Source organism: Phyllopteryx taeniolatus, chromosome 10, assembly GCF_024500385.1.
Source record: "Phyllopteryx taeniolatus isolate TA_2022b chromosome 10, UOR_Ptae_1.2, whole genome shotgun sequence".
Taxonomy (NCBI): domain Eukaryota; kingdom Metazoa; phylum Chordata; class Actinopteri; order Syngnathiformes; family Syngnathidae; genus Phyllopteryx; species Phyllopteryx taeniolatus.
In genome coordinates, this window is record NC_084511.1 from 13077795 (window position 1) to 13092439 (window position 14645).

Consider the following 14645-nt stretch of genomic DNA (forward strand, 5'->3'; position numbering starts at 1 on the left):
TCTGTCGAAGCAGCATGATACGGTTAGAAAATAGTCTGAGAACATGTGAACCTGAGATGTTATCAGAAGGCTCTCAACAAAGAGGGATCACTTGCAACCAAATCAGACACATTCTCAGCTAGACTTATAGCAATGGAATTAGGAATGTTCATTGACCACCCACATTCACTCATTTGTGTGAAACCTCATACTGACTTCAACTAGAAAATGATGCACCTTCATGGTTTAAAACCCTGCTAAAAGTGATATCAACATTAATTTCGTAACTTTCATTCTACAATCATTTGCATGAGTCACCTTCTTTTTATAGTGATGCATGGTTGCTGATCAAATGCTTATTAGTAAACAAACAACAGGTGCCATGGCTTTAATGGAAGACAAACAAAACATAAATTAGATGGCAAATGGTAGAAAGGCATGCACACATCCAGGAGGCAATGTGGTTTCCTTTTTTTATGGCTTCAAGATGGCTGAGGACATCAGAGGAAAAGGTAATGGGTGTAGCATTGTGGATCCTTGTTAGGAGCATGATTTAAGGGACCTGTTACTCCTCAAGCAACATACAAATTGCTATCGGATCAATGTAGCATGCACAGAGATTCTTGTCATTCATTTATGCTACATACAGTGCTGGCCCCCTTCTCAAATTCTTGTTGTTTTTTTGCATAGTTCCCCCACTTTATTGTTTAAGACCATAAAACAAATGTAAATATCAGACAAAGAGTCTAATGTTGCTAAATTAAAAAAAATTCTGCAAGGAAGAGTTGGCCAAAATATCTCCACAGAGATGTGGAAGACTCATTGCCAGTTATAGAAAACACTTGATTTCTGTTGTTGCTGCTGAGTTTGGCCCAACCATTTATTAGTTTTAGGGGGCAATTACTTTTTCACACGGGGCCAGGTAGCTTTGAATAGTTTGTTTTTCCCTTTATGAATAAAATCACCAGTTAGAAAATGTGTTTACTTGGGTTATCTTTGTGTGATATTTACATTTGTTTAATTATCTTAAACGTTAAAGTGGGGAAACTTTGCAAAAAGAATAAGAATTTGAAGAAGGGGGCAAATAATTTTTCACCACACTGTACGTTAACAAGAATATTCACTTGCTGCTGTTGTTATCCAGTCGCATCATTCATTCATTCCGCATGAAAACTAATTAAGACAAGTGCAAAACCAAAAAGAGATCCAATGCAAGGGCATCATTAAAAAAAGTCCTTTCAACAATATATTTATTATCATGGTGGCAGCTTTAAGTGGTGTTGAAGCACACTTATTTTATTCCATGAGAAAGAATATAATAAATATTATAAACTACTCCGTGTGATGCGGTGCAGTTTTACATCATAGCAAACTACAACCACAATAATAAACATTTTGAAATTAATAACTTCATAAACGAGTGGGTGTACCTAATGTGGTGGCCAGTAAGTGTAACTCATGCAGTATACTGTATGGTGTTTTTGGTAGCTACCAGCTGAATTATCGCCCAACTAACTAGCAATTAAACATAGCAGAAATAAAGGTTCAAAACAGGAGATGATCAAAATTATAACCAAACCTTTTTTGGGCTTGTTTCACCAGGGCCCACCTGGACCACCTGGCCCCCCAGGTCTCCAAGGAGAAAAGGTATTGTAAATATTATAATTCCCCTCCTTTAGCGGTCACCTTATTGTGGTGGAGGGGTTTGTGTGTCCCAATGAGCCTAGGAGCTAAGTTGTCTGGGGCTTTATGCCCCTGGCAGGGTCACCCATGGCAAACAGGTCCTAGGTGAGTGACCAGACAAAGCACGGCTCCAAAGACCCTTATGATGTTTTCCCTTGCCCGGACACGGGTCACCGGAGCCCCCTCTGGACCCAGGCCTGTAGGTGGGGCTCAAAGGCAAGCACCTGGTGACCAGGCCTGCACCCATGGGGCCTGAAAGCCCGAAAGGGTAATGTGGGTTCCCCTTCCCATGGCATCACCACCTGTGGGAGGGGCCAAAGGGGTCGGGTGCAGTGTGAGCTGGGCAGTGGTCGAAGGCATGGACCTTGGTGATCCGATCCCCGGCTACAGAAGCTGTCTGTAGGGACGTGGAACGTTACCTCTCTTGCAGGGAAGGAATCCGAGCTGGTGTGTGAGTTCCGACTAGATATAGTTGGGCTCGCCTCCGCCTCTGGCACCAGTCCTCTTGAGAGGGGTTGGACTCTCTTCCACTCTGGAGTTGCCCACGTTGAGAGGCGCCGAGCTGATGTGGGTATACTTAATGCCCCCGGTGGATGAGAGGCTAGCCTCCCTCCACCTTCAAGTGGGGAAACGGGTCCTGACTGTTGTTTGTGCCTGTGCACCAAACAGCAGTTTAGAGTACCCACTCTTTTTGGAGTCCTTGGAGGGGGTGCTGGAGAGCGCTCCCGCTGGAGACTCCATCGTCCTGCTGGGGGACTTCAATGCTCACGTGGGCAATGACAGTGAGACCTGGAAGGGCGTGATTGGGAGGAATGCCCCGACCCCTACCCCCACACCCCCCGATCAGAACTTGAGCGGTGTTCTGATATTGTACTTCTGTGCTCATCATGGATCGTCCATAATGAACACCGTTTTCAAACATAAGGGTGTCCATACGTGCACTTGGCTCCAGGACACCCTGACCTTGACTCGGGACGTTGTGAGTCGGTTGGGAGAATACTTCAAAAACCACCTCAATTTCACCGACACACTTTCCCATGAGGAAGCAGAGACTGGGTTCTCAGGCGGGCTCTCCTATCTCTGGGGTTGAGGTCACCAGGTTGTTAAAAACCTCCTTGGTGGCAAGGCCCCGGGGCTGGATGAGATTCGCCAGGAGTTGCTAAAGGCTCTGGATGTCGTGGGGGTGTTGACATGCCTCTGCAACATCATGTGGACATTGGGGACAGTGCCTCTGGATTGGCAGACTTGGGTAGCGCTCCCCCTTTTTAAGAAGGGGGACCGGCGGGTTTGTTCCAACTACAGGGGGATCACACTCCTCAGCCTCCCTGGTAAGGTCTATTCAGGGGTGCTGCAGAGGAGGGTCCATCGGGAAGTCAAATCTCAGATTCAGGAGGAGAAGTGTGGTTTTCGTCCTGGCCGTGGAACAGTGGACCAGCTCTACACCCTCGGCAGGGTCCTCGAGGGTGCATGGGAGTTCTCCCACCCAGTCTGCATGTGTTTTGTGGACTTGGAGAAGGCATTCGACCGTGTCCCTTGTGAAGTTCTGTGGGGGGTGCTTCAGGAGTATGGGGTACCAAACCCCTGATACGGGCTGTTCGGTGACTGTACAACCGGTGTCAGAGTTTGTTCTGCATTGCTGGAAGTATGTCGGATTTGTTTCCGGTCAGGGTTAGACTCCGCCAAGGCTGCCCTTTGGCACCGATTCTGTTCATAACCTTAATGGACTGAATTTCTAGGTGCAGCTGAGGTGTAGAGGGGGTTCGGTTTGGTGGCCTCAGTATTGCATCTCTGCTTTTTGCAGATGATATGGTTCTGTTGGCTTCATCAAGCCGTGATCTCCAACTCTCACTGGAGCGGTTCGCAGCCGGGTGTGAAGCAGTTGGGATGAAAATCAGCCTCTCCAAATCTGAGATGATGGTCCTCAGTCGGAAAAGGGTGGCATGGCCTCTGCAGGTCAGAGATGAGATCCTGCCCCAAGTGGAGGAGTTAAAGTATCTTGGGGTCTTGTTTACGTGTGAGTGAGGAATGGAACGGGAGATCGGTGCAGCGTCTGCAGTGATGCGGAATTTGTATCTGTCCGTTGTGGTGAAGAAGGAGCTAAGCTGAAAGGTGAAGCTCTCAATTTACCAGTCGATCTACGTTCCTACCCTCACCTATGGTCACAAGCTGTGGGTCGTGACGGAAAGAACAAGATCCCGGATACAAGCGGCCGAAATGACTCCGCAGGGTGTCCGGTATCTCCCTTAGAGATAAGGTGAGAAGCTCGGTCATCCGGGAGGAACTCAGAGGAGAGCCGCTGGTCCTCCGCATTAAGAGGAGCCAGATGAAGTGGCTCAGGCATCTGATTAGAATGTCTCCTGGATGCCTCCCTGGTGTGGTGTTCCGGGCATGTCATACCGGGATGAGACCCCGGAGTCAACCGAGGACACGCTGGAGAGACTACGTCTCCTGGCTGGCCTTCGAACAGCTTGGGATCCCCCCGGAAGAGCTGGACGAATTGGCTGGGGAGCGGGATGTCAGGGCTTCCCCGCTTAAGCAGCTGACCCCGCGACCCGACCTCGGGTAAGCGGAACAAAATTGATGGATGGATGGAAATATTATAATTATCATTATTATTATCCAGCTATCCAAGTATTGGACCGCCTGGATTTTACATTTACACCAATGACATTTCGATAGCTTACATAAAGGCTAACTTCACTTTTGATCATGTTCATTAATTAAGAGGGTCTTTCTTGTTTGATTCAGGGGGAGCTTGGTTTACCTGGTCCAGCTGGAGTGGATGGGGAAAAGGTACACACACAAGAAAATTACAAAATGTGTATTGTTTTGCCGTTTACCATTATAAATTTGGATACATTTTTTCCTCCAGGGATCTAAAGGTGATGTGGGTGAGATAGGACCACAAGCAGAAAGAGGAGAAAAGGGAGAGATGGGTCTTTCTGGGCCTGCAGTAAGTCGTGAGCAAATACATGTGCTCGTCAATTCATAAAGAAAACCTGCACAACCTACTGATATCCAGTAAAAGAAGTGTTTTAATTATTGTGCCTTTACAAACACAAATGTTTCCTTTTCATTGACATAGCCAGAGAGTTAATAATTTAAGAATATTGTTTGTGGTTGTGGCTTCTGTTCATAAGGGAGATGTTTTGGTTCAAGTTAATCTTGGAGTTTGTCACACAGGGTATGGACGGACAGAAAGGAGAGAAGGGCGACTGCAGACTGGATGACAACCTGGTCAGTTGGAACACACAAGCAGTGTTTTGGGGGTTTTTTTCATCGTAACATCTTTACTATTGTCTTGTTAAAATATCATCAATCTATATGACATTTTCATGATAATTTAAAATTTCCTTCAGAGAATTAATAACAAATGATTATTGTATGTGCCCTGTAATTGTCTGGTGACCAATCCAGGGTGTACCCCGCCTCTCGCCCAAAGTCAGCTTGGATAGGTTCCATCTCACCATGACCTTAAAGAGGATAACCACTACAGAAAATGGATGAATGAATTAATAAACTTTGTAGGATTTGAAATCTTATGGCGGGTGATGGTAAAAATAGGTTGGCAAAGTCCTTCAACATCCATAAACAGTTGCATAATACAGTTTATTAAAATAAATGTTTCTTGACTTTTATCTTATCATCGTACAAGTATCATTGATGTTTTTAAATCTTTGCTCAAGATGCATTACTCAACAAAGACATGTCAATAAGTTGAATGTGAACATTGAGAGATGCTGTCAAAGCTTCTTAAATGGCAAAATATTATATTCATTTGTGACAAATAAGCATTACTTGTCACTCATGGGCCATCACATGCCACTAAAAGATTAAGCATTTTTCTAGCAATAATATCATTGACACGCATTGACAGAACGATGGGCCAAAAAAATTATGACAAGGGTATTTCTGCAATCAAATCCTTACCTATTGTGAGTGGTTTCACTTAGTATCCTTTGACTTTTATTTGCTCAGGTTCAAATGATTTCCCAGCCAGGCCCACCAGGCCCGCCAGGAGTTCCTGGGTCACCTGGATCCATGGTGAGTGATCTTATCATTATTGCAAATAGTCGAAGATATTGAAGTAGTCATACAGTATATTCATATACAATGTTTTTCAGGGGCTGCATGGAATGCCTGGTCCAAAGGTAAGCGTGCAAGGCAACGTCTCGGGTATGTGCTCAATGCTGTGACATCTTGTTTGGTGCTAAAGTTCCTTTATTACAATGCAGGGGGAGCCAGGAGATGGGATCAAGGGTGAGAGGGGGGATACCGGTATGCCAGGACCCAAGGTGAGTAACCCTGAGCCAATACAAAACAAGGAAACAGACATGATGCAACAATGATAATGTGCTTTTGTGCTCTACACGCAGGGATTGGACGGCCTTCCGGGTACACATGGGTCTCCTGGCCTTGTGGGTCTTCCAGGGGCCAAAGGAGAAAAAGTAGGCAGCTGATCACTTCCACATTTTGAACATCTATCATTGTATAACTTCATACTGAGAAACATGTTATGTGAATCTATTCACAGGGCAGACTAGGGGAACCTGGACTTGATGTGAGTGTCTCAATAAGAATTTCAGTTGGATCATTTCTAATTAACCTGCATAGAAGCTACCCTCTGACCTCTTTGTTCTTTTTGCAGGGTTTCCCAGGCCTAATGGGAGAGAAAGGTGTCAGGGGTGAACGAGGAGATAAGGTTGGTACAAAAAAAAAAAAAAAAAAAAATCAAAAACATTCTTTTGAGCATGACCAGTGATATTTTTTTAAGCACATCAACATTAGATACACCAGCAAAATAAAGAGAGAGCCAATATAAAAGCTGTATCAAACTTTGGTTGGTTCATTGAGTGCTTCGCAATTTATTAGACCACCACCCAAGGTTTGTGCAACAGTTGCCCTAATATTACGTATATTAGCACTGGTAATTACTTATTTAATTAAATCATTTTTTTATGTTGGTGTAACTGTTGATTCTTCGTTATGTAGAAGCTCTTTTACCAAAATAATATTTTTAATGCTAAAATATATAATCACTGTTGTTTTTCATGGAAGTTAATGTACGGTTATACAGAAAAGTGAGGAAAATAAATTATAAAAAAATAATTACAAAATTTGTTCTTGATTAGAAACGTTGTTTTTCAATGTTGTGCGAAATTCATTTCTGACTTCTCAGAGAAGCTTTGTGAGCTACCTCAAATTTATGTATAAAACGGTGAATTCAGTCTGAAATTCCTGTTAAATAGTAAAGCACAACAACAACAAAATATTTTTTTTTGTGACAGATAATCTAATAAATCTGTTAAGCGCTTTACCAAACAATAGGTGAATTACATAGAAGTCATACGTATAATCATATGTTTCCAATTTGAGCAGGTTTTGATGCTTGTCGTTGTGGCTGTACTTTGCGGTGATATGAGATCTTTTTCGAACATTTTGGCTGCCCTATTTAGCTAAATGATCAGGGAATATGTAATATAGTACCTCTCTGATGTGTTCAGTCAAGATATAGCATTGTGATCTTTTTAAAGGCATAATTTTTGTGTAACAGTACTCATATGTGATTAATCAATCATCCATCCATCCATTTTCTGAGCCGCTTATCCTCACAAGGGTCGCGGGAGTGCTGGAGCCTATCCCAGCTATCATCGGGCAAGAGGCGGTGCACACCCTGAACTGGTTGCCAGCCAATCGCAGGGCACATATAAACAAACATCCATTCGCACTCATATTCACACCTAGGGGCAATTTAGAGACTTCATTTAACCTACCACGCATGTTTTTGGGATGTGGGAGGAAATCGGAGCACCCGGAGAAAACCCACGCAGGCACGGGGAGAACATGCAAACTCCACACAGGCGGGGCTGGGGATCGAACCCCGGTCCTCAGAACTGTGAGGCAGACGCTCTAACCAGTCGTCTACCGTGCCATTAATTAATCAGTATAAATAAATATTGGTTGCTATTAGTAAACCTGAGTATGTGAACTGTTTTGTCTTTGTCCAGGGTGACAGAGGAAGTGTTGGAAAAAGAGGACTGAAGGGTCAGAAGGGAGAACAGGGTCCTCCAGGCCTGGACCAACCCTGTCCTGTGGTACGTCAGCCTGTGAGAAAGTGTCTCTCACATCTCTCACATTTTTTCCCGTTCCTGTTTCTCTTGTATCACTTTCACCTTTCAAATTTTCCAATTGTCTTCCTCTCTGCAAGTTTCTTCATTCAAGTTGTCAATCTGTAAATGACTCTTGCTAACAGGGTTGTGATGACAAAAAAGATGTATCTGTTGAAGGAGCACTTTCTTCTCCTCCACCTCATCTTCTTCCTCCTTCCGCCCCTGTGGTCCCCTGTCCTGTGGTACAGTATCTCTGCTCCTTTCTGCTCTCCACTATAGCTTTTAATGTGCGTTCAGCTCATTTGTCGGTACTTGTCTGCTCGGTTGAACCCTGTTGTTTGCATGGTGACACTAATAAATTTGAATATCCAGGTCAAAATTAGTTATACTTAAGGCAAAGCCTTTTGTAGAATAAACCGGAAGCCAAAAATGATTCTTACCGTGGCCAGTTTTGAATTTTCATTTATTGACTGGGTACTTACTACCTGGCTAGAAATGACATTAGCGAGACTTATTGCTAGGGTTACGTTCAAGACCACCCCAGCAAACAATGAAATCCACAATATGGAAAGATGCTATTTAATTACTACACCCTAGGCATGTTTTATTGGATTTAATTAAGGTCTTTGAACACACTTTTAAAACAATACAAACACATTTAAACACAATACTTTACATTGAGAGCGAGAGAGCTAACAAAAATACAAATAAAAACATGCGTTTTTGGGGCATCAAGTGGTTTTGCAAAATGTTTTCTTTATTTTTTTCACCATACAGTAATTCTCAAAAGTATGTTTGGTCTGAGCACAACACTGCTCATCACCAAAGGAACACCATACCTTCAGTGTAAGCGTGGCAGTATCATGCTTTCAGCCAGTTTTTCCTTCAGCTGGAACTGGGGCCTTAGTCAAGGTGGAGGGAATTATGAACAGTTCCAACTAGCATTCAGTCCTTCACGATTCTGCTAGAAAGCAAAACAAAAAAGCCAGTAGAACACCTGCTATATATTTGGGGTTATCATACACTTTAGATCACAGGTGTCAAACTCAAGGCCCTAGGGCCAGATCCGGCCCACCACAACATTTTATGTGGCTCGCGAAAGCAAATCAAGTGCTTTAACTTCCATGATTCTTGCTCAATTCAGTACTAAAATTAAAAATTGTCATATAAAATTGTCATGTGGAGATATTGCAAAAGCATTTTTTTGGTTTCCCCCTTTTTTACAGTAACTTGAACAATAGTTCAATTATTATCCTTGACTTCTGATTTCAAAACTGGTTATCCATCAATTTAATAGTAACAAAATAATAGTATGATGAGCCAATTAAATATTTATATGGTTTCACAGTCATAACGGCCCTCTGATGGAAACCCTAACTACATTGTGGCCTGTGACAAAAATGAGTTTGACACCCTTGCTTTAGATGGCGGCAGTTGTGTGCTGACTCCCATTAAACAGGAGTTTGAATGTAATTGGTTAATTCTGCACACAGCTAGATGCCCAGTTACAAAAGGGTGTGTACACTTGTGCAAGCACATTATTTCAGTTGTTTACATTTATTTTCCCTCAGGAAAGATTTTTTTAAATTCGATTTAGTTGTAGAGGTTATAGGTCATATTAATGGTGGAAGAAGTTTAGAAATTATTAATCTTGGTCTCATTTTTTTAAATCACAAAAACTTGGCATTTTAACAGGAGTGTGTGGACTTTTTATATCCACTGTAATAATGCAGATTTTTTTTTATTTTTTATTCCTATATGTTTTGTGGCTTATTAATGAACATGTATGTGTTGGTGTCACTGTGCAGGGACATGATGGCCTGCCCATACCAGGCTGCTGGCACAAGGTAAGAAATGTAAACGTGTATACAGTTTACCATAAAAAAAAAATAGCCTTTAATTACAAATAACTGAAATAATTACTTGAGCACTGTTTGGCAAAGGTATAATTTACATAGTGTGTGAGCATGTAGTTCTAACATTTGCAGATTTGAATAAGTAAGTTTAATGCAAATGAGTCATAATAGATTACGAAACTAATATTGTATCTCTATTTTTCTTTTGCAGTGATGACTGTGACTAACCAGCAGCATGGATTCTGTACATTTTGTTTTAGTATATATTGTAACTGATTAGCAACAACTTTTCATTTGTATTTTTTTAAATAAACATTTTTATATAATATATTGAAATATGGACAACTCTGCAGTATTGTAAGAACTCCAGAGACACGTTGCGTAAGCAGCCGTGCTTTAACAGAAAAAAAAAATGAACTGGAACTGGGAAGCTTTCTTTGAAGTGCAGTCCAGGTGCAGTGTGCTAAAGTCTAACTGCCTTACTAACCGAGTCTGACTTACTCGGCCTGATGGGTGGATGGATGCTCGAATAGCTCTCCGCCGTAGCCGACGATGGAGTGTACGTCATTTTTCTCCTCTTTGTTTTCCGAAAGGAGAAGATGGCCAGGCAGAAGCTTAAACGCAAGCGTCTTATTCAGCCATGAATGCCAGCAGGAGGGCCTGCTGAGGAAAAGGACATGTAGAGGGGCAGAGGGCACAGAGGCAGATTGGCCTTTAAGGAGCAGAAGATGCCTTGCAAGCCTGTGTGTCTTAAGGAACACTAAAATCCTCCAATATGAAAACTGTTCTCGAGGGGTCGACAAATCCACTTGCGCAGTCCCCTGGGATGCTCTGGCTGATGTCGGTGACGTCACTGAAACATCGCGAAGGATTTACAGCACGTTATGATTTACTCATCACTTGTTTGCCTGTGTAGTGAAAATCTTGCCTAATTACCTGCATAATTATAACACATTGTGGATGAGTATAATAGAAATAGCTTTTTAAGCACTCTTATAGGTTTTTGACTTTTTTTTCCCACTTGTGGCAGTGGAAACCTGTTTGTTGTCCAGTTACATTTTGCATTCCTATGCATTGCCATGTTTATTGAGCGATTTGAAGGAGCCGTTACAGTATTCATAGTAAACCAGTGCATCAGTCAACGGGGCTAATCAGCTTCATTTTTTTGCTTGAGTTTTAATTACCTTAAAACCTTCCATTTCCACTTGTAATTTAGTTTGATTGATCATGGTCTTTTAATCCCAGATGAAGACATTTTTGTTCTCTCTTGCTGCTGACGAATTTGTTCTTTGTATGATGTTTTTTTTTTTATTATTATTTTAGTAATATTAGTAATTTAAACTGATTGACTGACCTATGTATTTTATTTTCTTCAAAGGTCGACCAACTTTTTTGTTTGGAATTCAGTTTTATTTAGTAATCATACACTGGCTTTGAATGCCAGTAATGTTACCTTTTTGTGGGCCTTGTTTCAGTTGTCACAAAAAGGTTTCAGTCCAAGCTGTCAGAGGACTTTTATTGGTTTTTTTGTCTTTGCAACACATTTACTTGGCCTGAACAATTTGTTTACTTGGTTGGACCTCCTATATATTTGCAAAGTGTCTTTAAATGTGGCATGATTATTTAAAGATACAGGATAAATATAGTTATTTTGCTACATGTACACAATACAGAGATGACACCAACATAACTACTTTTTGTAAACAGAAAAGTGCATTACATATTCTTTAAGAACATCAGTAAACCAATATTTTTATCTGCTATTCAGTCCGCATCATGACTGACAGTTGGAAATTGTTTAACTTTTAGTTGGCTGTGCCACCTGCAATTGGCTGGCCACCAGTTCAGGGTGCACCCCGCCTCCTGCGCTTGTGAGGATAAGCGGCTCGGAAAATGGATGGGTGGATGGTTGTGACACGGAATTGCTATGCAGTTGTAATATTTCCTCGTATCCCGCAATAGTTAGCAAATAGGTTCAAGAAGTTCAAGTACTTGTTAAAACATTTTATTTGTAAAACTGAACTTTGCTCGATAGAAAATTTACAGATGACCTACTTAATCTAACTTGTCTTACTGCTTGTTTTTTCATCATTATCAATATTCAGGCCAAATTTGCCAAATTTCTATACTGATGCAATACAAATCTTAGTGGAAGGACGTGCAGGTTCAGTGTCAGCAAATCAATTTAATTGTACATAAACGCTCACTTATGTAGTTCCATATAAAAGGTTTTCTTTATATGAGAAGTTTATCCATATAAGATAAAATAATACAAGCATCAAAATCAATCAATCAAAAATCTAAATGTTAACACTAACCGGTTTACAGTACCGGTAACTGTAAAGCATACAAGTGTTGCAATTTTACGGGAAGCTGCGTGGTTGTCTGTAAATTAACACGCGATTTCTTTTGCAGATTCTGTCAGTTTAAATGCTTAACGGAGTCAGTAAGTAGCACAATGTTGCGTGTTTGGTGTTGTAGCCAATAATATAATATCACAGTATTAGCTTGACTTTGTGAGAATGTTCGGTTGTGTATTTGGTTGAAAAGGAATTAAGCTATTTTTGTAATATTGCCTAAATATATGCGTAACTTGGGTCAATTTAACATGACTGAAATGAACTTTGGCTTTATGCTTTCTTTGTGCCTTACATCATATGCGTTGCAATTGAGTTAACATCAATAGGCATTATTTTTCCTCCAGTTGCAACTATTACTCATAATGTTTTGGTTTATGAAGAGAAGAGGATTTTAAGGATTGTGACCAGTTTTCTGTTGTTTCTTGCATGAGTGTGTTAAAACACTTCAAAATGTTATTTTAAATCTCACAAATATGGTATGACAAGGACATCGAAGGTAAATGTTGATCTCAATTTTCCAGTTGCATTCGAACTAATGTAGGGACAAACTGTTTTAATGTCTTTTGTAATTGATGAAAAAGTCCATTCTGAGACTAAATAACAGGATAGACAAACCTGTAGTTTAGTCTGGAAAACATAATTGAAAAGTGACATTAACGTATGCCTTGAACTGTTTACATCAACTCTGAACACTGTTTTTAGTATCAAATAAAACTGGTGTGAAAAAATACCTAGTTTTGTGTTTGTGGATGGCAGTTGTTCATAAATCAAAATTGGAGCTGGTTTGATGCGTTCATTTGTCTGTCCACTGCAGAGATTATTTGTGTACAGAACAGTTAATCACTTTCATAACTGTATTTGAGATCTCAACAGGTCTTCAATTTTGATTAAATTATGACATTTCAGATTCAGCACCATTCAAAGGTAAGGTAACCGTTTCATTTTCACTAACCTTATGGAACCTGCTTGTTTTGTTGAACAACTTTTATGGTACATTCATGCACAATACTGCAAACAATGGGAGGAGGGTGCTTGTTAGGATACACCATGGTTGTTGGAGACCATGAATTTCTAGTTGTTTGTTTTTGCCCAATTTATAATGATTTCCCACTAATGGGAAACAAAAAAAGTTTGAAACATTTGTTCTTTGTAGAGCTGCAAAAATATATAAAAGGTTTAATATAGGAATGGAACGGCAGTATTAAGGAACTTGGAATCATTTAAATCGAAAATAATACCATGAGTACACATTTTCCACTTCTTGCATAGTATCTGTATGTACCTTTTAGCATTAATGGTGCCTTCACAGATGTGCAAGTTACCCATGCCATGCACAATAACACCCCCATACCATCAATTGACTATAGATTGAAAAGGATTTGCAAATCATTGTATTCTGTTTTTGTTTTACACAATTTCCCAACTTCATTAAAATTGGGGCTCGCATACCACTAGTGGTACTCGTACCACACTTTGAGAACCACTGTGTTCTGCCAATTCAATGGTTCTCAAATGTTTCACCAACTGCCACATAAAAAATACTGAACTCTATAAGTACCACCATCATTGTCAACATTAAAATAAAGTATCAAAGTAGGCCTAAATGTTCATCAAAAAGATGGGGTTTTTTTTCCTAAAAAGTACATTTATTTCATTGTAAGCCACTGTAATGTTATGCCGTTTCAAGATTAACACGCCATTTAAATATAGGAAAATAAAAAAATAAATAAACTATACTTAAATGATTCAATTAAAAATTTTGCAAATAAAACTTAAATAATTGTAGCCTACCTCAATAAATGTTTAAGACCTAACAGTTCTAAAATATTACAACCCCAACTCCAATGAAGTTGGGATGTTGTAGTAAACATAAATAAAAACAGAATACAATGATTTGCAAATCATGTTCAACCTATATTTAATTGAATACACTACAAAGATTTAATGTTCAAACTGAAACTTTGTTTTTAGCAAATAATCATTAACTTAAAATTTTATGGCTGCAACACGTTCCAAAAAAGATGGGACAGGGTCGTGTTTACCAGTGTGTTACATCACCTTTTCTTTTAACAACATTCAATAAACGTTTGGGAACTGAGGACACTAATTGTTGAAGCTTTGTAGATGGAATTCTTTAGTTTAATTATTAAATGAATTACTGCTTTAATTCATATAAATGTGAAATATGTGAAATACAGTAATTGCATTTTATATTGATTCATATATTTCCATCCATTCTCAATACCGCTTATCCTGTTCAGGATCATGGGGCACCGGAGCCTATCCCAGCCGACTCCAGGCGAAAGGCGGACTACGCTCTGAACTGGTCGCCAGTCAGTCGCAGGGCACATATAGACATGGATAACCAACCGCACTCACTTTCACTCTGTCACTGAGTGGGAACTGAACCCATGCTGTCTGCACCAAAGTCAGGCGAATCTACCACTACACCATCAGTGACTTCATATACTTCTGATGCAATAAAAATTATATACAGCTAGTTCACGTTTTTCTAGTTTGGTTCAGTAGAAATGAAGCATAATTATAAATAAAGTACGTGTTTTAAATCAGTGATCCCCAAACTCCGTGCCACTCCACATAAGTGCGTCTTGGGTCATGATAGATCAGTTGTGCTGCGGGAAATATTAAAAATGTTA

At 40.3% G+C, this 14645-nt stretch overlaps 1 protein-coding gene across 2 annotated transcripts in view; it reads left to right on the forward strand.

Annotated features, from left to right (window-relative positions):
• Window positions 1–12718, forward strand: part of LOC133484362 (collagen alpha-1(XXIII) chain-like) — a 38803-nt gene extending 26085 nt beyond the window's left edge. For both annotated transcript variants that reach the window (XM_061786788.1, XM_061786789.1), the window contains 14 exons: window positions 1582–1626; window positions 4411–4455; window positions 4535–4615; window positions 4846–4899; window positions 5641–5706; window positions 5787–5813; window positions 5898–5957; window positions 6039–6110; window positions 6197–6223; window positions 6311–6364; window positions 7671–7757; window positions 7916–8014; window positions 9581–9619; window positions 10222–12718. In XM_061786788.1, coding sequence (XP_061642772.1) covers window positions 1582–1626; window positions 4411–4455; window positions 4535–4615; window positions 4846–4899; window positions 5641–5706; window positions 5787–5813; window positions 5898–5957; window positions 6039–6110; window positions 6197–6223; window positions 6311–6364; window positions 7671–7757; window positions 7916–8014; window positions 9581–9619; window positions 10222–10272 — 807 coding nt within the window. In that variant the 3' untranslated portion in view covers window positions 10273–12718. The remainder of the gene's footprint in view (window positions 1–1581; window positions 1627–4410; window positions 4456–4534; window positions 4616–4845; window positions 4900–5640; window positions 5707–5786; window positions 5814–5897; window positions 5958–6038; window positions 6111–6196; window positions 6224–6310; window positions 6365–7670; window positions 7758–7915; window positions 8015–9580; window positions 9620–10221) is intronic.
• The last annotated feature ends 1927 nt before the right edge of the window (window positions 12719–14645 follow it).